Source organism: Podarcis tiliguerta (genome assembly GCF_965153285.1).
Source record: "Podarcis tiliguerta genome assembly, chromosome: 10".
Classification (NCBI taxonomy): domain Eukaryota; kingdom Metazoa; phylum Chordata; class Lepidosauria; order Squamata; family Lacertidae; genus Podarcis; species Podarcis tiliguerta.
In genome coordinates, this window is record NC_139543.1 from 51,073,673 (window position 1) to 51,096,265 (window position 22,593).

The window sequence follows — 22,593 nt, forward strand, 5'->3', positions numbered from 1 at the left end:
CGCGGCGGTTTAATTTCAAACTAGCCAATCAGCAAGCGCGGCACTCCGTAACCCGGAAGAGGTTTGTCGCGGTTGCGGGGAGAAAGCGGAAGTGCTGAGTTCTGACAAATTCTTCGCGGGAGAGTGCCGCTCAGAGAATGAGGTGCGGAAGTTTGAAATTATGGGGTTTTTTTAATGGTGGGAGATCTTATGAATATTATGCTGGATCAGGGCACGTGGGGCTGGGGCTCTTGCGGTCTAACGGCTGTTTCCAGTCTCTGAGGGGTGGGAGGGTGGAGATCTGCGGAGGTTGCATCGCGTCAGTCTTCAGGGCAGGGGAGAGGGTAGATTTAATTTTTTAACATTGAAGCTCAACGCTGTGCTGTGCGAGGAATACCTCATCCAGATAGAAACATTGTTCTTAGGGCCGGTTGAAGCGTCTAGGAAAATATGTAGCACGTTTCTGCCTGCGCTGTGTGTTGCACCCCTAGGAAATGCTGGATGGGAACTACGCGTTGCTCAAGATACAGCAGCTGTAACACTGGAAGCCGTTTTGTATTTGATATGAACTAATAGGCTCTCCTTTCTATTTTATATCAAAGGTTGCTGGCATGGAATGTTTGTGCACACTTAGGAAGAACCACTTGATAAGCAACTTTCAAATATTGCAGACAATATTTTTTTTCTAAAAGCCTTGCTACTACCACCTCACTCTGGATATTCTACAGCAGCCTTCCCCAGTCTGGTGCCCTTCAGTTCCTTTATGCTACAAAGCCCATCAGCCCCAGTCAGTATGGCTAGGAAACGATGGTTCCAGTCGCAACTAGAAAGCGCCAGTTTGGGGCTGGGAGAGGCTGTTGTACAGGCTGCTTCTAATTCTCTCAAAATTGGCAGTCAAACCTGCACAATTATTTTTGAGGGACAGAAGAAGAGTTGTTGTGAAGTAACAGCAACAGGAAAAACTACATGCAAAAAAGACCCACTTCAAATAATGAACAGTAACCTGTTGTGAAGGAATGTTTAGTTTCACTAAGCACTGGCGTTAAAAATTTTAAAAGTATCATAGATCTTTCCAAATGGAAATGAGAGAAATGTTTTGATTATTTGCAAAGCCCATGGTAGAATTGTTTCATTTTCTTATATTTATATCCTGCCTTTTTTTCCATCATGGAACTCAAGGTGGTGTACATGTGGTTTTCAGGCAGTCACCCATCTAGGTACTGATCAGATCCCACCCAGCTTATCTACAGTTCATATACATTTAGACCACCACCACTGTGCTTTATGCCTTGATTCTAAAGGGTGTTTAAACATTAGGACCATCTATTTCTATGAATATTCCTTCAAAGTAAAACCTTTAGGGGAAAAGATAAGATCTTCATAAGCCTGAGGAATAGCATCATTTATATATAACTTGATGGTACAAACTACATATGTATCTAAACATAGTGATCTAAAAGAAATATTTTCCCATTATGGTGCTGTTCTATTTCCTTTGCAGCACAGTACGATATGTATTCAGAAGTGAAACCTAGTCTACACAGTCACTTGTTTTCCTGTAACTCTCCTTCTCTTTCCCTATCTATATCCATTCTATTAAACTGTAATAGATATATAATACTGTAAATATATTCCTTCAGATGAGGTATGAATATATATATGTATATATATATATATATATAGCATAGTACCGATGGTAAATAACATTAAGCACTTATTTTTTAACAGATATTTCATGGTGTCTGTGGAACTATCTGTATGCTTTATTTAATTCAATTCTGAAAGTTTGCCCAAGGAGCATGTTTGATGGGTGGAGTAAAAGTGCCTTAACTAAAAATAGCAGAATGAGGTGGACTTTTTAGACCTCAGGTGAAGGATGACATTTTTTAAATGCTGCTATGTTCACAAGACCTCATGTATGTTTTAAAAACCAAAGCTAGTATATCAAAAAGGAAAGGTTTAAGCCCAGTGCACTCTTTGCTATGCTGGGTTTTTTTCACTTGTGCAAAGACAAAGTTCAAAACTTTACTCATTGTCCAGTCTACTACTTCTGAATTATATTGCATTATATTCCTGTGTGTGCAGACCATATTTATCTTCCATTGATTTCAATGCAACTTCCAATCATTTTTTGTTAGGTTGAAGCCTCAAACTGCAATTGCTTACTTGAGCAAAAGTGTTATTGGCACAGTGAAACTTAGCTCTGAGTAAAAGCAGATAACTGACAGCCCGATTGTATTCATGTGTGCGTTTACAATTCAGTACCTTCTCCAACTGAAGAGCCTACTGTTGACTTGAATCCATTTACTGAAGATGAAGCAGGAGAATTCCCGAAGTGCATCCTATACTGTGGAGTGTGAAGATTACGTCCATGTGGTGGAATTCAACCCATTTGAGAGTGGCACTGCAGAATCACTCATTGCATATGGTGGCAATAATTATGTGGTTGTTGGGACCTGCAGGTTCCAGGTTAGTATGCTTCATAGATCTGAAGCTTATTAAGAAGGCATTGTAACTTGAAAACAAATATGGCTATTAGTTTTGAGAAGCTGAAAATGTGAATGATGCACTGGGGAAGAAAATAAGTTCTGTGTATAAGTGTGCACAATAATTTTGTAACCATTGGTTGTCATCTTTTTGTCTTTATTGCCAAAGATACCTACGGTGGCATATTACATTTAAAAGGCACAGTCTTTTTTTAGAAAAAATAATTAAAGAAGCATTTATTTGGTTGTTTATTTAACAATATATATTTGCAATGCAGTTTATATTTGATTAGCATTGATTTATTTCTGGGGGAAAGCCCTTCATAAAGCATTCCATAGATAACACTCACTAGTTTGGAATACTTATGAGAGAAACCTGAGGGACCTGGGAGAAGCAGCATGGCTTCTTTAGGATTCCATACATGGGTATAGAATGGTATTGCTGTAACACAGTCCTATGCATGTCTGCTCAGAGGTGAGTCCCTATGCGTCTTATATACCTTATCCCCTGGTAATTATATAGAAATGCATGATCTTTCTCATGAGAGGAAGTGCACAAAGAATCTGCAATACCATGTAGTCGGGCCCCAAATAAATAATTCAGGGGCCATGTTGTTTGTCAAGTCTATCATATCACAAAATATTTGAGATGTTTTATTACTTGCTCACAAGTACATTGCATGTATCTTTAGGATGAGGATACAGAAGTGGAAGGAATTCAGTACAAAACGCTAAGAGTTTTTCATCATGGGATTAGAGTTGATGTCATTGCATGGAGTCCAGAAACTAGGCTTGATGCTTTATCTCCCCAAATACGGTAATGTATCCAGCTAAAATGTAAACTTTCTTGGTCATTTTTTATTGTGCTAATAACACGTCTGCAGTCGTACCTTGGTTTTCGAACAGCTTAGTTCTTGAAAATTTTGGCTCCCGAATGCCGCAAACCCGGAAGTGACTGCTCCAATTTGTGAATTACTTTTGGAAGCCGAACGTCCAACGGGACTTCCGTGGCTTCCAATTGGCTGCAGGAGCTTCCTGCACCAATCAGGAGCCGTGCTTTGGTTTCCGAATGTTTTGGAAATCGGACAGACTTCCTGAACAGTTTCTGTTCAACTTCCAAGTTACGACTGTACTCAGAAGCAAGTCTCATTGAGTTATATGGAGCTTACTCCAAGGTAAGTGTGTGTAGAACTGCAGCCTTAGACAACTGATCCTGGAAAGTTAGTTATGAATGTGATGGATAAACCTCTGTGTTTAAAAACGAATGCTACTGTATATATAAAATAAACTCTGCACTTGACTAACAAAATGTGTGCTGGAACAGGGAATGAAACAATGTGGTGATCTGTCATACAAGCAGTACTGGAGTGTCTTTTGTGAAACAGTGCCCATTCTCTGAAAGTCTTAAAGAAATCTGTCCAGATAAGTATTAGCATTAATCTGTAGCAACAAGACTGGTGTGGAGTGGGGGAACTCTGCCAAAGTACCTTTTGTTAAACCAAGTTTTAACAAGTTTTTGTAAGCAGCCTAATTCGTCACATGCAATAATTTGCCAGTACAGAGGGACAGAAGCAATTGGTCCCCTTATGCTATGCTGTGTGTACAGCCAACCCAGAAATAGAGCCACGTCTGCTATGTGAACGGCACTTTCTCCTGTAGCTATCCAAGGCAGAAGAAAACTGTTCATGCGTTCCATGTGGTGCTGCGTTGTGCAGTTGGGTCTGAGAGCCCTGGTCGCCAGGGTAAATTGTCATTTGCTTATTTCCTCTGAGGCAACTCAGACTTTGGTAAGGTGTCATAGAAGTTTTTGCCTTTTCAGTTTTTGCCTGTAGCATTTTATGTTAAATCTGATTAAGTTACAATATTAAGCTGAAGAAACTTGAGTAATTGAAAGTGTTGAATGATATTTAATTATTTGACTAGCACTACTAGCATAATAGGCATTGACTCAGATCCCTTCTTGGGTTTTGTTCCTGCTATCTTCTTAATTTTCGTAAGTGTTTGGCTATCAGCTACAAGTTACATAAATGCTATTGATTAGCTCCACACATCAGTACATATAAGTTGTTCCTAACATACTAACCTACAAAATCAGGAGCGGCATTATTTTCTTTAATTGCAAGTGATTCCTGCCTGGCTGTGATCTAATGTGTATGTTCAGAGAAATATGGCATATTATTTTGCATTTTATAATGAATAATGCAAATTTACTTAGAGAAATCCATCTTTAATAACATTGCCAACTATATTTCACTTGTATGGAATGACCGAATGTATTGCTTGTCTAATTACCTTAGATTTTGTACTGCAGCTGCTGATAAGAAATTAAGGTTATTCACCTCAGATCTCCAAGAAAATAATGGATATAAGGTGAGGAGAAACAAATTATGATGATAAATGTTATTTTGTGTTCTTTATTTAACATGCCAACTTTTTAAAAGTAAGTATTGTTGGAGTGGTAGTTATGAAGTTACATAAATATTGTAAACCTTAAATCATTTATTTTAACACTTTTAAAATAAGTGTGTTCTTGCAGAACAAAACCATTGTATACTACTTAAGGCATAATTTTAATAAAATGGATAAATGTTTTTTAATTGCCTAGTAATTGTTCAGTCTAAAATAGATGCAAATAGGAACAAAAAGGTAGAGCAATATATGGCATGCTAAGGAATAAGAATACCAGAAATAATATGCAGAGTGGTGCCTGCATAATTTATGGAAATAATAGCCAGGGAACTGTTTTACAAGAAGAAATTAAAATCTTGTGTCTGATAAATATTCCTATTGAAGCAGCTACTACTTTATAATTAAATATCACTTTAATCCATGATTAAGTATCACTCTACTTATCCTTCTTCAAAACAACCTCCCGTACATATCCAAATAATGTTGAGATGCTACCAGTCATAGTTGTGATAGTTTTAAAACTACAACTTACACTATTGTGATTACAATGGTTTATTAACACTCCCAGGTTGAGCTGATAGTTCAAGCTGCCAGAAAGTCTGTACTGGTGCTAGACTTGGTATATTAACATTCTGATTTATAACTAATGTCAGTGGAGCTTCTTTGATGAATGATGTTAATCATGTATCTAAACTGTTTGTTTTTACCATATAATTGATGTGAGCAATGCTTATTACAGCTTGATCAGACAAGAAATAGATTTCCATAGGTCCTTGTGTAGTAAAATAAACAGTAGTTTGAATGTAAATTGATTAAACATGTAATTGTTTGAATTGGTAACGTGCTGAGACTTGCAAGACTAAATACAAAAATGTATAATGATTATTCCGAAAACACTACAAATTATAACATGCTGGTTTTGAATGCCAGTTCTGTAGTATTCCTTCATTTACATTGTTCTCCAGTAGAACTATTTTAGGTGTATGGTTAAAGAAAATGATTGTGTCATCTTATGTTCAATATTAAAACTTTGCTACCCACTTTGTAGACAAAATGGCTAATATGCAGCCAAACATGGCCCAGTTAGTTTAAAAACACCAAGCAGGTGTTCAGTCTTGTCCTGGTTCTTCTCTTTCTCTGTTTCTGGATCACTGGATCACTCCCACCAATGGAGAGGCTACATTTACAGTTTGTATGGGTGATCATCTGCAAGTTGTTTGAACATGCTCATGTTGAAAGCCAGCTTGGAGAAGCTGGAACCTTTGTCTGCTGGTAGTGGTAACAGAGGAATAAAGTGCCAGTTGGCTGTAAAAATATGACTATTTGGCCCTTATTTGAAAGATTATATCTGGATGAATACTTCTCTAACTAGCTATTTCCCTATTCCCAACTTTCCTTCCTAGAAACAACTGGATTTCATTAGTATTCAGACCCCATCAATACAGCTTTTAGATAGTATGAATTTGTCATCCATGGCCACAAGGTCAATCTTTGCTTAGAAATCAGCAGGGTCAGTTACACCCTTCTTGTTCTCAATTATTTTTTCTGCAGCCTTGTTGATTATGAAGTATTAATTATACAGCTATGGGGTCTGCAATGCTTTTTTTGAGCAAATTGTCCGGGAGCAAGAACCCTCATGGGACCTTTCCCTGAACCTGAAGAACAGTGTCTCCCACACTCTCTCACCAAGGCAACTGTGCAGGGATGTCAGCAAATGGGAGGCTATGGGACACAAGAGAAGTGCCTCTATGAAGGCTAGAGGGTTGGCATTTGAGTTCTCCAAAAGGGGGCAGAGCCCAGGAGGGTGGATTGGAGGCAGGGGCTCAAAAACCTCAGCTCCAACCCTAGTTGGAGCAACTTGCTCACTAAAATTTCTCCTTAGTGTTGCAAGAATTGATCTGCCTTCCCCCTTTATCCTTGGGACCATAATGGGACAGTAGTCATCGTCCTGTCATGCCCTTCTCTGTGGCATCCTATGAAGTTCTGCTTTGCTCCAACCCCACTTTTAGTGAGTGTCTGGGGTTGCTAGGTTGTGCAGGTATGGTGTTAGGTTCCATTGATATGCTCATTTCACGAGGCTGCAGTTAGTGGCTGCTAGGCTGTCATGTTTTGAACTAGCTATCTCCTAAAACAGATAGGTCTCTGAGAGCCTTATTGTTATCCACACACAATTAAAGATAGTTGTTTTATGCTGCAATGCTCTAAATTGCTTGGGTCCAATGCAAGCCATTTCTTTTGTCCCCTGTATCCTACCCTGGCAGATAATAATTAAGATCTTCACTTTACATTTGCTTGCTTGTACCAGTTGTTCTTTAACTTGCTTTGTTTAATTTATAACAAAAAATATTTCCGCTTTCTATCAACAGACTTTGGAGGGCCACTCCGATTACATTAATGATGTGGTATTTTCACCTAAAGAAGGTCAGGAAATTGCAAGCGTGAGTGATGACCACACTTGCAGGTATGTATTCTTCTAAACACGTGAATTTAACTCTCTCTACATATTTTTAATTAAAACTAGAACATTTGTCATTGAAGCAATCCTCTAAGTATGAACTACGTAATTTCTAAAAGGGTTGATATTCCATGCAGTGCAGTTTTTCAGAAGATTGCATATAAAAACTGACTAAACTTATTTTATTCCCTGTGTACTGCTTTAAAAAATACTCTCTGTTTGTACTTGCAAATTACTTTAAAAAAATACTGGCTCAATTTGCTAAATATGGAAAGGAAAAACTTGTAATTGCAGGATTTCAAGCCATTTTATGAATTTTTTTTAAAAAAAAAATTCATAGAATACATGCAGGTCCCACTTTACTGATGCAATGCATTCCCTGGAAATCGTTCATTAGGTGAGCGTTTGCATAAAAAGTCCGCAATTGCCATTGTTTCCTTTGGAAACATTTCTCATAGAAATTTCTTAGGTGGAATTTGTCCACTGTCTTTCTCCCTCTTTCCATTATTTCTTCCTAAAATGGCTGCTGATAACCGGGGGTGGGGTGGGGTGGGGGACCAAGGAAGTAAGGAAGCTGGAATAAGTGAACCTGCAGAGCATATAGCAAAGTTTGGGCATAAGTCTTTAAGTGCAGATAAGTGAATGTTCATATAGCAAGCATGTGGAGAGCGAGATCTGCATGTATAATAAAATATTTGTTGAGAGGAGGGGAACTTGGAAGTTTATACAGTGTTATGAATCAAATAATTTACACACACACACACACACACACACACACACACACAAGCCTTTTACTTTAACTCATAGGATGATGCCCAACATAGTACAAGCAAGCTTCTGTTTATGCAATGGGACTTACCTTCTCGTCCCTCTCCCCAAATCTGCTCCAGAGACCCCCCAATTTGGAACTGCAGGGACTGTGTAAAGGGGGAGGGAAAGCCCCGTTCACTGGTGGAAGTGTGTTCTACAGGCAAGTGGCCACAGTTGATTTTCACTCATGATGTAAAATGAAACCAGATTTTTAAGTATAGTGAAGTTAACAACAATTACATGGGCTGCAAACTCTCTCCCTCGATGAGGGCCTGCTCTACACAGACTGAAGCAATGTATTTGGTTAGTACTGCTGTCTTGTAGTTGCTGAGCATGAATACATTCCCCATCACTCGTTGTAGCACTTTCCTCCAAATCATAATTTCCATGTGGTAGGAAAATGTTGTAGTTCTAGTACGTTCCTGCATGACTGCTGCTTTTTGTTCAGGGTTTTATTTTATTTTAATTTTTTGCCACTCCCCATTTTTCTTTGCTGGCCTATTTGTTATTTGGACAGTTAGGATGGATACATGCTGTAAGAATTGAAAGAAGAGCTATACCCAAGGGTATTCTAGGCCGCTTTCCCCCTTTGCTCCTCTCATCACAGCCTCTGCCAAAACATGTTGTTCTGGGAGTCATCCTGCACATTCAAAAACCGTTTCAGCCCTTTGGCAGTGGTTGTGCAGTGTTTTTTGTCTTTTATTCTCAGCGGTCTTCCCTTCCTTCACCCCCCCCCTTTACCCCTCATTTTGCAGTACTTCAGCAGTAAGACCAGGCTAAATTATTTTTCAAAATTGCTTAAGAAATGTAGCTTGCCTTATCCTAAAATATGCTCAGGCTATATAAACACATGGAGTGTACCAGCTGTTTTGGCAGTGTGATGTTAAGAGGCCAAGATACTGCCCTTGGGTTGATTGGAATGTTAACTTTAGTATTGGAATGCTGGTTTTGTTTGCAAATAGAGCATTTAACATTTTAGTTGTATGTTTTTAATAGAAAAGTAATTATTTAACTTTTACCTGTGGTAGAAAAATCACCCGGAATATAAAAACGCTTTGTTTTCCAATTGTAAATAAATCTTTTTTTCTCTCTCTAAAGACATGAACTTACAATGTTCACCAATTTAACTGTTATGTACTGTAATGCTTTACTAGGGAATATTTGGACTTGGATTAAAGATTGTGACATAAGGAGAATATTTGCTGATCCTTGGATTCTAGGGTTTCTGCCCACTTTTTGTTGTATTCAAATGTGTCCTACAGATGTGATCCATTCCCCCCTCCCCCGTTTAGCACTTAATCATTACAAAGAACCGGACAATATGCAAGTTTGTGACTTGCTACAGTATCTAGGCATCTCAGAAGCAGAGTAAGTTTCTGAAACAAAAGTATTACCTGATCCCATATAACTTAGTTGTTAGCATTAATCATAATATATGCTCACTTTGCATAATTGTTCTGCTGTGTAACAAATGCCAAGTATTTTCTGCTTGTCATTTTTGATTACTGTGCCCAGGAAAGGCCTATCGCTAGACTGTAAATTCTTTAGAAATGAAATCATTGTCTTTAAAAAAAGAAAAGAAAAAGAGATCATAGAAGTTTTAAGGTCACTGTAGAGAATCAAGTTCAGGTTGTAAGGATAATCATGCTTGCAGTAAGGATAAAAGTACTTTCAGCAATTTTTCCACATGTGGCATTTCACTTGCCTCCCAAATATTACATATTGGTTCTTCACTTTTCTTTAGACGCTTGCTGTATGTAAGTTAAAACAATATAGCAGCCTTGCAAAGAAGTACAAAAAAATTACTATCCCAAAAAAAGTTTTACTTGCCCACCTGTGCAAAAATTAGCTATGTTAGAGCAGTCATTATAATGTCTAAGCCAGTTCTCCCCAACCTGATACTTTCCAGGTATTCTTGGACTGCAACTTTAAAGTCCCAGTTAGCCAATGGTCAGGGATAATGGGATTATAGTCCAACAATATCTGGATGGCACTAGATTGGAAAAGCTTGGTCTATGGAGTGGGGTTTTTTCCATCCTTAGTGGCCACTTCCAGTGGGAGGAGCTGCAGGCTGTCCAGCTACCTGTGTGAGGAGAATCTCTGTCTCCGGGTCAGAAAACATTTGGCACTACCTGGCCCTGGTTGGCAAATAACACACTTCCAAGGGGTTTATTTCTGTTTCAGACCTTTTAAAGACCAGCAGGCAGCTAAGGACTAGGGAGAAGACCTTTTGTACCCCTAGCACTTAATCAACACTGTGGTTTGGGGTTTTTTTATGTAAGTTTTTGTGTGTGTTGATTTTATCTTAGTTGCCATGGAGAACAGATATAATAGCTATTTTGTGGGCTGACAAGCTGAAAAAAATGTCCCTACTTTTAAAAGCTTCCCTGTCTGGCCATCTGGAGGCCAAGTCTTACTTGCCACAGGCAACCAGGTGGGTGCCTATAAACAAGTTGGTGAGAGAATTGCCAGTTACTTCTTCAGCACTTGAATAGTCAGTGCCTTGCATTGTGAAGTGTGCAGTTTAAATGCAAACTTGCAGTTCTCCCATGCAACCCTGACATCCCTTTATAAGGTTCCTTTTGATATGGAGACCTGAATGCACTCCAGAATTTTGCATTCCCAAGGACAGCCAAGATAAAGAAAAGATACAGTTTATTGTAGCAAAAATGGAATTAGCATATTCATTGAAGATATTAAACAGACTCTGTGAATAGCACTCTAGCAACAGGCTACATTTAAAGGAGTTTAAAATTACTACAATAGTTCTAAATAATTAAAATGGTTTAAAAGGCATCGCTTTTAAAAGTATGCATGAAAATACATAGAAAAGCTAGGATGTAGTAAAATTGATCAGAGAAACAGGATGGGAAAGATGTTGCCTGGAGCAAAGAGAAGAGAAGCTTGTCTGAAGGGAGAGATGAGATGAATGATGACTAGAACAACTTGCTGTAGAAAGAGAAGAGGTGAAGATGGAGGTTTGAACTGTGATTTTGTGAGGCTTTGGGAAAGGTTTTAGGAAGAAAGCAAGTGAGATACTTTGGGGCAATGGCTGAGAGTATAAATTCTGTTTTTGCAGTGGGTGACTATGGGCAGTGAGTAACAGAGAATACGAAATTCTGGGGTGAGACACCCAAAGCATAGCAAGGGAAGGAAGAGGAGGTTTCCCAAGAAACAGGGATTTGATAAGTGAAGGGGAGAGAATGTAAGGGTTTGGGCATATGATAGACTGGCCTGTGAAGGGGGGGGGGGAGTAGTACCTTTCCTTATTTCTGTGGCGCTGGTGTTGAGTATGGTGGAGGAGATGGTACCTCTTCAGCAACAGAAAGGGGATGAGAGAAAGAGAAATGGGTGGGGGAATAAGCAGGAGACCTGTGCAGGAAAATGAGTTCTCTGGTATCCAAAGTGATTTGGGAGGATGGCAGAGATTTACAGTCAAGGAGACAGCAATCAGTGCATCCAGCAGGTGATACAACTCATCTTTCTTGGCTGTGCCATGCCTAAGTTACTCTCCAGGCCAGAACTTCTGTGAAACAGAGCCTGGGATCAAGAGATGCTCATCTGTGCATGTACATGGACATTTTTCTCTGGCAGCTCTTGGGGTGATATTTTAGAGGACCCCCCCCCCAAGTCTTCAAGGGGATGCTGTTCAGAGGGCAGCTGCTGTATTCGGGGGGTGGGGGAGGACAACATGTTTGTGGAGGACACATTGGGTTGTATCCAACAAAGTTATACTGAGTAGTTAGCCATGCCCATTTATTTCAGTGAGGGCTATTCTGAGTAGGGCTAGTGTTGAAAGTAGCCCTTTATGTGGTGATGCTTTGGCTCCAGGCCAGTATAAAATATGTTAGGGAAATTCCAAATGTATTTACTTAGAAAAGGAGCCTCTTGAAATCACTGGGAATTACTTCCATAGATAGGTAATATTAAGCACAGGAAGTCCTGACAATCTAAAACCTGTACTTAAGCTTTCTTCCCAGGTTAGTAATAATTTAGCAGTTTTCAAATAGAGCTTTCCAAATATGCATTACATGTGCCTCTGAATCAAGCCATCTCCCAAACGCAGTCAAAATGCCTGCAAAGAAACATCTGTTAAGGATGGTCCATATAATATGAATTATGACTTCTTTTGATTTAACAAGAAGGGAGGAAGGAGGGATTGTCGTCATAATTTGTGGTTGCCTGGAAATCTGAACTAAACACTATTAAGAAAGTATATTCCAGTTTATAAAAATTCTCCAAAACTAAAACTTGGATGTGCATGAAAATGTTGACTAAATGCCTGAACTAAAACGTTCTATTTGCATAGTTTTATGCTTCCTTTGGTACAAACCTCTGCCCAGTATTTTTTTTATTACTGCTTTGATTTTTCTTAATAATTTGTTTTTTCTTTTCCCTATGGATTCTGCGGCCTTTCAGTGATTGAACAATTGTTTTTAATGTTGCCTGCCTCTTATCAGCCTGCCTTCCATCAAGAGCTCTGTGCTGTAGAGGGGGAAACAAAGGAGAGCAAATTATCATTTTTATTGTTTAGCATCTGCAGTCAGTTTGTTGTAGCAACTAACATTGCAGTCCTATTTGCTCCTGATCTGAATTTTACCTGTTTTTTGTGCAGTTAAAATGGAGAAAATGGCAGGATGTTTCATTGTTAACAAACATGCCATATTTGAACTATCCTAATTTATTCAAAATTAAGTGCTCCTTGAATACATGACAGAAAATCTACATATGAAAGATTTATTTTTAGTTTATTTATTTATAAAATATTTATATACTGCTGTATCATAAAAATGTATCTCAGCGGTTGGCAACAATATAAACACATAAAACCAGACGATCATATAAAGTTAAAAACAAGAGCAAAAAGAAACAAACCTCAATAGTCCATTGTGGGGTGTACTCTTAATTGCCTGCATAGACCTGGTGGAATAGAATTTTTTTTTTTAGCAAGGGTTTAAAAGCTGGCACAGAAGGTCCCGCTGAATATCTATTGGCAGGGTGTTCCACAGGACCGGCCAATGATATTAAAGGCTCAATTTCTCATTGTTGTCAAATTAGCCTCACCAACTCAGGGAACAATAAAAAATGCTCCTGCAGATGATCTTAGTGAGCTGGAATATGAGGGCTCAGGCGATCCCTGAGGTATCCTGGACCCAAGTTGTTCAGGGCTTTGTAAATCAAAAGAAGAAGCTTCAAGTTGGCTCGGTAGCAGATGGGCAGCCAGCACAGCTGTGTTAACAATGGAGTCACATGTTCTTGACCTAATAAGCCAGGGTGGACAAGGATCTAATGAGCAGGTGGTCAGGTGCATCACTGGCACTATCTTGTCCACATCCTCAGGCCTCATCAACCGGAAATGGTCCCACAACACCAGGCTCGATGTTGCATTGGACGCCTCGGTTTATACTGTCTCAGTTGTTGTTTAGTCGTTTCCGACTCTTCGTGACCCCATGGAACAAAGCACACCAGGCACTCCTGTCTTCTACAGCCTCCCGCAGTTTGGTCAAACTCATGTTCGCAGCTTCAAGAACACTGTCCAACCATCTCGTCTTCTGTCGTTGCCTTCTCCTTGTGCCCACAATATTTCCCAGCATCAGGGTCTGCTACTGTCTCAGTAGCAGCATCTAAACCACAGCGGAGCCAAGCAACGTTATCCTCAAAGTGTTTAGCCATCCAGTTACAGTGAGTTTCCATGTGTTTCAGAGGTCTGCCCCCCCCCCCCCCCAGTCAGGAGCAACCAGCCTCTGGACCATGTGGAACAGCTCTGCCAGAGGGCTCCTCAAGAATGCAGTGGAGCAACATTCTTGCTGCCCTCATCACCACATGGAAGGCCCAGTTGTGAGCCTGAACACATGGTCAGGTGGCTCCAATTTCTGGTCCATCCCTCTCCCAGCCTGGCAGGGCATTGCATCCCCTTTGGATTTCCCCTCTTCCTTTGGGTTGATCTTTCTGAGACCAACTACCGAGGACTTCATAGTGGAACTGTGGAACTTCCCAGTTCTTCAGCTCATACTGTGTCAGCTTTCATGTGACTGCACGTGCATCTATTAGGTTTATTTGTGCTTTTCTTTTTTTCTGGCATCTACAAAATGTGTAGTATGTGAAGGGGCTCCAGTAGGACTATATTGTAGTTGGGGAGGTGGTAAAGGTTGTTGGGTGTATTTTGCTCTCAGAGGATGTTCTGTTACTGAACATGATCTTTATACATCCACGAAACATAAAGCAGATACAGGCCTGACACTAAAGCATAAATCAGAAAAATATTGCTGCCTGCACCTCAACTCTTTTGCCTTTGGGAAAGGGACATCATGTTCCCTGGCCAAAATGATTCACCATCTTGAATTGTACTGCGCTCCTCTTCCCTGCATAGTAAACACATCCAGAAAGTGTTGATTTGACTTGGAAAGACCTACAAGGCAAAACCTTTGGCAGCAGAAGAAAGGGCTTTGTCTGTAAATTACCTAATCAAGTAGATATTCTTTGTTTTCACAAAATGTGGAGTTTTTAAAAATAAGGATGCTGATCTTTCCAAATTTGGAGGCCCTGGGATTTTTGCAGGGAAAACAAATATTTGATCTGTTGAGGTTTGGCACAGAAAGGCTTGCACTGTTAATTAATTGTATTTATTTTATTTCACATCTATTTTGTCTAGACTTGACTAGACATTTTACTAAAGAGTGTGTTCTGATGCTAATATAAACTTTTCACAGCCCTGGTGAGAAATGAACTCAAAAGATCTCTAAGCAAAACTTAACTTATGAAATTCTTTGCTATTTGGTATCTTTTAATAGAAAGTTAAATTGAACATTTTCACTTAAACATTTATGAACAAAAATACTTAACACCATGGTAAAATTACGCAATTAAGTCAAGTGAAAATCTATATTTGATATCATTTTTACATATTGAATGTGGGAGGATTATCCAATTGGTCATAGTCCTATTTTTCCTGTAATCCAAGTTATCGTATTTTTTAAAAAAATGGTTATAGTTAAGACATACTTTGCAGACACCCCACAGCAGCCTTCCCTAATCAGGAGCATGAGTGTGCTTGCGAGGACTGATGGGAGTTGTAGTCCAAAAATTTTGGAGGCCACCAGTTTGCAGAAGACAGCCTTCTTTGAACAGCTTCCTGTTGCATAAATCTGTGAACTGAAGAGCCTGCAAATGTGAGGGAGATAAATGGGAGGGCATCTGCCTACAGTGTGGGGAAGTGAAACAAAGAGGGTAAACCATAAGCTCTTTATAACCTGCAGGGGTATAAAACACTGCAGAAGAAATAGGAAGGAAATGGATACATTATAGGGTTATTCAAAGACTGCCCTTGACATATATAGCAGGCCACTTTGCAAAGTGTTACTGAAGCCACCTCCAAGTTTTAATAGAAATCTTACAAAGGAAAATGCTTAAAAAGGAAATGGACATGTCATCTCCTGCTACCCCTCCCTCAGTTCCATAGCCTTTATTAACTAGAGTATTTGGTGTGTTGGTTTGGAATTTCCTCCTCTCAAAGATTATCTTGTAGGATTTATTTTCTCTCCTACAACTCCCACCCTACATCTTGAAATTGCAGATATAAATGAATCTTTTTGGCCAAAGTATGGGTTGTATTTTATTATCATCCCTTTGTTATATAGTGATGTACTTTACTGTAAAGTTCATTTATAGATTTATTGTAGCATTTTTTTATTGTTGGATTGTTTTCACATTTGGTTGTCTTGATGCTATTTCTTCATGTCTGATGTGAACCCCTTTGAACTTCCTTCTGAGGGCAACAAAAGAGTTACAAATAGGTGTCACGATCTCTGTCTTAGAGAAATAATAAATACCTACTGTGTAGTTTTTTCCTAAAACCTACTGTGTAGTTTTTTCCTAAAACCTCTCCTATAGGATACCCACCACCTCTCCATATATGTTTTCTCCATCTATCTAATTTAAATGTTAATTGGCTAGCATATCCTGTCTCCTGCACAGTTCTTCCCTGTTGTAACAACTTTAATGAGGTGGGTGTTCTAAACTGGGCATGGTATGAAACCTTTCTTTAGAACTCAACTGTTCTTTGGTTTTTTAGGGTCTGGGACCTGGAAGGAAACTTGACCACTGACTTTGTTCTACGTTCTCCTGGAGTGAGTGTGGGCTGGCATCCTGAAGATGCATTCAAAGTCAGTATGCTACAGGCAATTTTTCCTTGGTGATGCACCTTTGATTTACCCGTAGTTAGTCATAGGTCACAAAACTGAAGCTTGTCTGAATTCGATTGTTTTTTGAACAATCTAAAATGCCATCCCCAAAGCCAACATGAGATGACTCATTCCTGTCCCCCAGCAACTTGAAAGTACCGTATTTTTCGTCCCATAGGACGCTCCGTCCCATAGGACGCACCTAGTTTTTTGGGGGGGAAATAAAGGGAAAAAAAATTTCCTTTATTTTCCCCCCAAAAGCAGGTCCGGGAAACCCAACCAGGTCGAGGAACAGCGGGGTGGCGGCGCTGCGCCTCCCTGCTGTCCCCCGAGCTTGTGGGGCTGGCCAATGTCTGCCCGGCGTGAGGGGCGCCCTGAAGCAGAGCGCCCCTCGCGCCAGGCTGCAGGCTGCTATCTGCAGCGTGGGGAGCGCTGCGGGGAACTCCTGCAGCGTTCCCCATGCTGCGGGTGTCTGCCTGGCGCGAGGGGCGCCCTGAAGCAGAGCGGCCCTCGCGCCAGGCTGCAGGCTGCTATCTGCAGCGTGGGGAGCGCTGCGGGGAACTCCTGGAGGGCTCCCCACGCTGCGGGTGTCTGCCTGGCGTGAGGGGCGCCCTGAAGCAGAGCGCCCCTCGCGCCAGGCAGCAGGCTGCTATCTGCAGCGTGGGGAGCGCTGCGGGGAACTCCTGCAGCGTTCCCCATGCTGCGGGTGTCTGCCTGGCACGAGGGGTGCCCTGAAGCAGAGCGCCCCTCGCGCCAGGCAGCAGGCTGCTATCTGCAGCGTGGGGAGCGCTGCGGGGAACTCCTGCAGCGTTCCCCATGCTGCGGGTGTCTGCCTGGCGCGAGGGGCGCCCTGAAGCAGAGCGCCCCTCGCGCCAGGCAGCAGGCTGCTATCTGCAGCGTGGGGAGCACTGCGGGGAACTCCTGCAGCGTTCCCCATGCTGCGGGTGTCTGCCTGGCGTGAGGGGCGCCCTGAAGCAGAGCGCCCCTCGCGCCAGGCAGCAGGCTGCTATCTGCAGCGTGGGGAGCGCTGCGGGGAACTCCTGCAGCGTTCCCCATGCTGCGGGTGTCTGCCTGGCACGAGGGGCGCCCTGAAGCAGAGCGCCCCTCGCGCCAGGCAGCAGGCTGCTATCTGCAGCGTGGGGAGCGCTGCGGGGAACTCCTGCAGCGTTCCCCATGCTGCAGATGTATGCCCGGCGCGAGGGGCGCTCTGCTTCAGGGCGCCCCGCCCGCCGGGCTGCAGGCTGCTATCCGCAGCGTGGGGAGCGCTGCAGGGAACTCCTGGAGGGCTCCCTACGCTGCAGGTGTCTGCCTGGCGTGAGGGGCGCTCTGCTTCAGGGCACCCCTCGCCAGGCGGCAGGCTGCTATCCGCAGCGTGGGGAGCGCTGCAGGGAACTCCTGGAGGGCTCCCCACGCTGCGGGTGTCTGCCCGGCGCGAGGGGCGCTCTGCTTCAGGGCGCCCCACCCGCCGGGCGGCAGGCTGCTATCCGCAGCCTAGACATCCCTGCGGGACCTCCTGCAGGGCTGCCTAGGGTGCGGATGTGTTCCCCAAGCGCCGGGCGCTCTGCTTTCAGGGCGCCCGACGCTCCGGGAAGCAGGCTGCTATCCGCAGCCTAGACATCCCTGCGGGACCTCCCGCAGGGCTGCCTAGGCTGCGGATGTCTTCCTGAAGCCTGGAGAGCGAGAGGGGTTGGTGCGCACCGACCGCTCTCGCTCTCCACGCTTCAGCGAAAGCCTGCATTCGCCCCATAGGACGCACCCAGATTTCCGCTTCATTTTTGGAGGGGGAAAAGTGCGTCTTATAGGGCGAAAAATACGGTATTCACAGACTTATGAATCAGCATCTTTTAAGCACTGCAGCAGGCTGAAGTCTGTGTCATGGCACAACAGAATGAACTGAGTTGTCCCGGTACCTGATCCTACAAAAGAAGTCCAAGCTCTCTATATAGTTAAACCACCCATGAGTTCTTCAAAATAATATATTTAAAGTAGGGCAGGGGTTTATGAAGTGTAGATGATCTTTGTATGGAGACATTACTTGTGGTCACCACTGATTTTCCCCCAAGGTGGTTTGGCATACACTGTGGAGGGGCTTATTCCAGACTATGGGGGAAGTTTGAATACCTGAAAGCACAGGACAAAATTAGAGATCAACTTGGCCTATCCGTCCCCAAGTTCAAGACTGGGGAGAGGGGGGCAAGTCTTCATCCTACACTTCAGAGATATCTAGATAGTACCAAGGCATGGAGCAAGCCAAAGATGTGACCTCTTGTTTTGGGAAAAGGTGGGTCAGTCATTTACTGAAGTTTTACACTTTGGAAATTGAGTCCCTAAAAGGGCAGTGTGAACAAGGTGGGGTTTGTAAAATATAAATCCCTTACCTGATATTGTAATATTTATTACAGGGATTCGGGTTTATTTAGGTTTGGGAAGTAAAAATTTAAGGTCTGCTGTTCAAAAGTTATTGTAACCTCATTTTACTTTTCTTTTAGTTAATGGTTGCAGAGAAAAACGGAACAATACGATTCTATGATCTCGTCACCCACCAAGCTATTTTGTCTCTCACAACTGATCAAACACCACTGATGTCAGCAAACTGGTGTTTAAAAAATACTTTTAAAGTTGGAGCAGTTGCTGGAAATGACTGGTTTATCTGGGACATTACTCGATCTAGGTATTTTTATCAAAAGCTTTGCTCTTTTTTGTATTTGTGTAACCTGTTCTTAAACTTTTACATTCATATAAACATAGGGGGTAACTATGTCAAAGATGAATGATCAATTCCTTTTCTGGGGTTTTTATAACTGTCCTATAAACTGAAGTGTGGGTATCACTTATAAATTGTTCTGTTTTCTTTTACAGTTATCCTTTGGATAAGAGACCTGTCCATGCAGATAGAGCTAGATTATTCAGGTATTTTGTCCTAAACTGCATCTGCTGAAGTGGCCTCTACTCTATTATTTTTTTTGTTAGGGATTGTTTGTTTTTGTCCTACATGTAGTATTTACTTTTCAGAAATACTATACAGCTTCTCTTTTTGTAAGTATACCATGAATTGTTAATATTTGCCCTAGTCTATTAGTCTCTTGAAGAGAACGAGTAAGTAAAGGGAGAACTGTGACACAACTTAAAAATATTTTTAACAAAACCATTGCCTTCTAAATAATCATTTAAACATTTTTTTTTGGGGGGGGGGAGAAGAGTCTTTGAGGTAACAGATAATAGTAAAAACCCTAATTGAGAAGCAGCTTATAGCAACCAAGTAAAAACAAGGTGGGGAGAAAATTATTTTTAAACAAGCAATATACTATTGCTTTTTTCCATATATATCTGATAGTGCTACAGATAAATTTGATTTCTCACTTTGTGAGACAGTAATACATATAAAGTATTTGCTGCCTGCATGATTGGTTGTAGGTAACATTTATACTTGTAAATGCAGAAAAAAATATGTTTGCGTATACATGTGTAAATACATATATACACATTCTCTCTTACTGGGAATCACCCAGTCAAATTTAAACATTCTCTTGAGTCTCAAGTGCTATACTCTCATTGAAATCTATTAGATTCAAGGGTGCTAACTTTGACTGTATTACAACCTGTGTATTTAGTATACTCTATTTTAATATTTCTTTTAAGAACATTTGTGGTTTGGGCTTCTGTATATAGGTGGTCCCAAGTCAATGAAAACTTGTTTGCTACAACTGGATATCCAGGCAAAATGACCAGCCAGCTTCTAGTCCATCATTTGGGACATCCTCAGGTAAAGTTCATGCAAATATAACATGCAGAATAGCATTCTTACCTCCTCCCGCAAAACAGAAATATAAAATGGGCTCTTTCTAAGAACTTAGCACAATTGCAAGGCAGATAAGACACAGTCCAGTGTGGAGGTTTTTGTTCTTTCGTCTTGTGTCTCAAAATGAATATAAGTGGACTCAGTGTACTTTGAAACAACCTTATCAGAACATCTTGAGGAACACTGTCTGCAACCGTAGTGTCCAGAATAAAAGCGATGAAAAGCTCATAGGCTGTGATCCAATGAGCTACTTTAGATGTGATCAAGGGTTTAGGCATGCCCAAGGGATTTTTTTACTTTCTCCTTTTAAACAGCAAACCCACCTGCCATATTGCAAACTGTTTTTGTTTGTTTTTTAAATTGCCTCATTTTCAAAAACAATTTGCCAGATTGCATGGAGGCCTGCTGTTCAAGAAGCAGGCACATCAGAACAAAATCTGGATTCCATTGGCTTCACAGTGTAATAGCCAATTAGAAGTTTTGTGACACTGTGATTGACTCTTTTTGAAATGATACCTCCACTCCTGAGGCTTCATCTAATTTCCATTGTCTGTACAAGTTAAACTGGCTATAAAACTGAACTTTAGAGAAGAATGTCCATTAATATACTGGAAAAAAACTTTTTAAATTGCCTGAATATTTGCACTCAAGCTCTCGACTTTCTGTCTCGGAAAGGAATGCAAGGATGAAGGGACTCATGCACACATATGTATTTTGCACATCATATGTTACATACACATGGCTGAGCATGCATAAAGGCAGTTCCAATGTCCTGTTTGCAGGACTTCAAGCAGGCAAATTTTGAACCAGTTACTGAAATCAATGAGATGATAGCTTGTGAAGAGCGAAATGTGTACCAAGTTTAACTGAATTTAAGGCAGGTAGTATAGGTTCTTATTTTATTATTTTTAAATGTATATTATTTAAATTGAACGGTTTACATCATATTCACCCATGAACGACACTAAAAGACCAGCAGGTAAAAGGAGCAGATTCCAGATTAAAAAGCAAAACTTTTAAAACCCGGGGGTATGAAAAAAACTCTGCATCCAGTACTGAAAGGATCACAAAGGGTGTGCCCAGGCAAGCCACTCATTTAATTTTTTAATCCATGGTTTATTAGGGTTTGCACATTATTACATTATTGGTTCAGGGTGCTTCAGAGAGCCACCTTGCACCCGGACAAGCCCAGCTTCTGTCCAAAGCAGCCTGCTTTAACCTGAGAGTCTCCTGAATCTAATATACACCCTAACACAGACTATAAATTTGGAGAGTGAGTGGGTCTTGGTAGTTCTTGGGTAAGAACTTTGAAATATTTCAATCTACGCTTGAGCTGGCACAACAGACTTTTGTGAAGGGGTAGTAACAGGACCAGACTGAAGCAGTTGCTTCAGATTGCAGGTTCTATAGATGCAGTGCCAGGCTTGTAGAAAGCTGTTGGGGGGTGGGGGACACTCCCCCAATTTATTTAAAAGGGCTTGGGTCTGGAGACATTTCCAGTGGCTTTTGGCTCTTATAACCCTTTCTTTAAGTCATTCTCTTCTGGCTTCTTGCTGCAAGTTTACAAGCAAGTTCCCCAGAGATATATGAAAACAATTTGGAAGGCAAATGCAGGAGGTGATTGCCGGGTCATAGCATTGCAGCTGAAGAGTTCTTTAGAAATGATTTTAAAATTTATGTCTTGTTGTGCTCTAGATGTAAGATATCTAATCTCCCTCTCCCTCTCTCTTTCCAGCCCATTCTTATCGGTTCTGCACCTGTAGGATCTGGCTTAACGTGGCATAGAACACTTCCATTATGTGCAGTGGGTGGAGATCATAAACTTTTTTTCTGGATGACAGAAATGTAACCATTTATATAAAATCTGGGATTTTAACGTGAAGATATTAAATTAAACATATTTTATATTGCTGTTTACTTGCCAAATGATAGAGATATACCAAATGACTGCATACAAGGAACGAAGAATCTTTGCTGTACTTTTTCTTTTCAAGGCTACAGATGCAACCAGCTCCATCAAAGCAGGTTTTTTTTTGTTGGGGAGGGGAGTTTGTAATAAAATATTATTGTCTCTCTTGAGCAAGATGTATTGTTTTTTCACCTTGAAGACAGGCTAGCTAAAATGTTAAAATTAAAGTTATACATTTGGTCCGTGCAAATCTTGTAGAAATACAGGGAAACATTTTCTTGTTCAGTTCTCATTTATTCAGTAGGGTGCACATGAGAAACATTCCAGATATTAAGGTACTATTAACTTGGCACATAATATGGTTATAATTCAGATATTTATATTCTCGCTAGAGAACCAGACCAGTGTACTAGATAGGGTGCTCTGTTTGAACTGGAAAGGTCCTGGTTCAAATCCATGCTCAGACATGCACTCAATGGGCAGGTAAGTTTTTCTCAGTCTGGCTTAAGTAATTAAGTATTGTGGGAAGTGGAAGAGAGCAAATAGAATAACCCTCTTGCTCCTTG

The 22,593-nt window shown here is 41.1% G+C and overlaps 1 protein-coding gene across 1 annotated transcript; it reads left to right on the forward strand.

Annotated features, from left to right (window-relative positions):
• Nucleotides 1–8: 8 nt before the first annotated feature.
• On the forward strand, nt 9–22,197 carry NUP37 (nucleoporin 37). The gene is made up of 10 exons (XM_083401542.1): nt 9–142; nt 2,242–2,448; nt 3,158–3,282; nt 4,763–4,835; nt 7,241–7,335; nt 16,211–16,301; nt 18,809–18,990; nt 19,179–19,229; nt 19,989–20,082; nt 21,854–22,197. The coding sequence occupies exons 2-10, from the start codon at nt 2,293–2,295 to the stop codon at nt 21,965–21,967; spliced, it is 981 nt and encodes a 326-aa protein (XP_083257668.1). The 5' UTR covers nt 9–142; nt 2,242–2,292; the 3' UTR covers nt 21,968–22,197.
• Nucleotides 22,198–22,593: the final 396 nt, after the last annotated feature.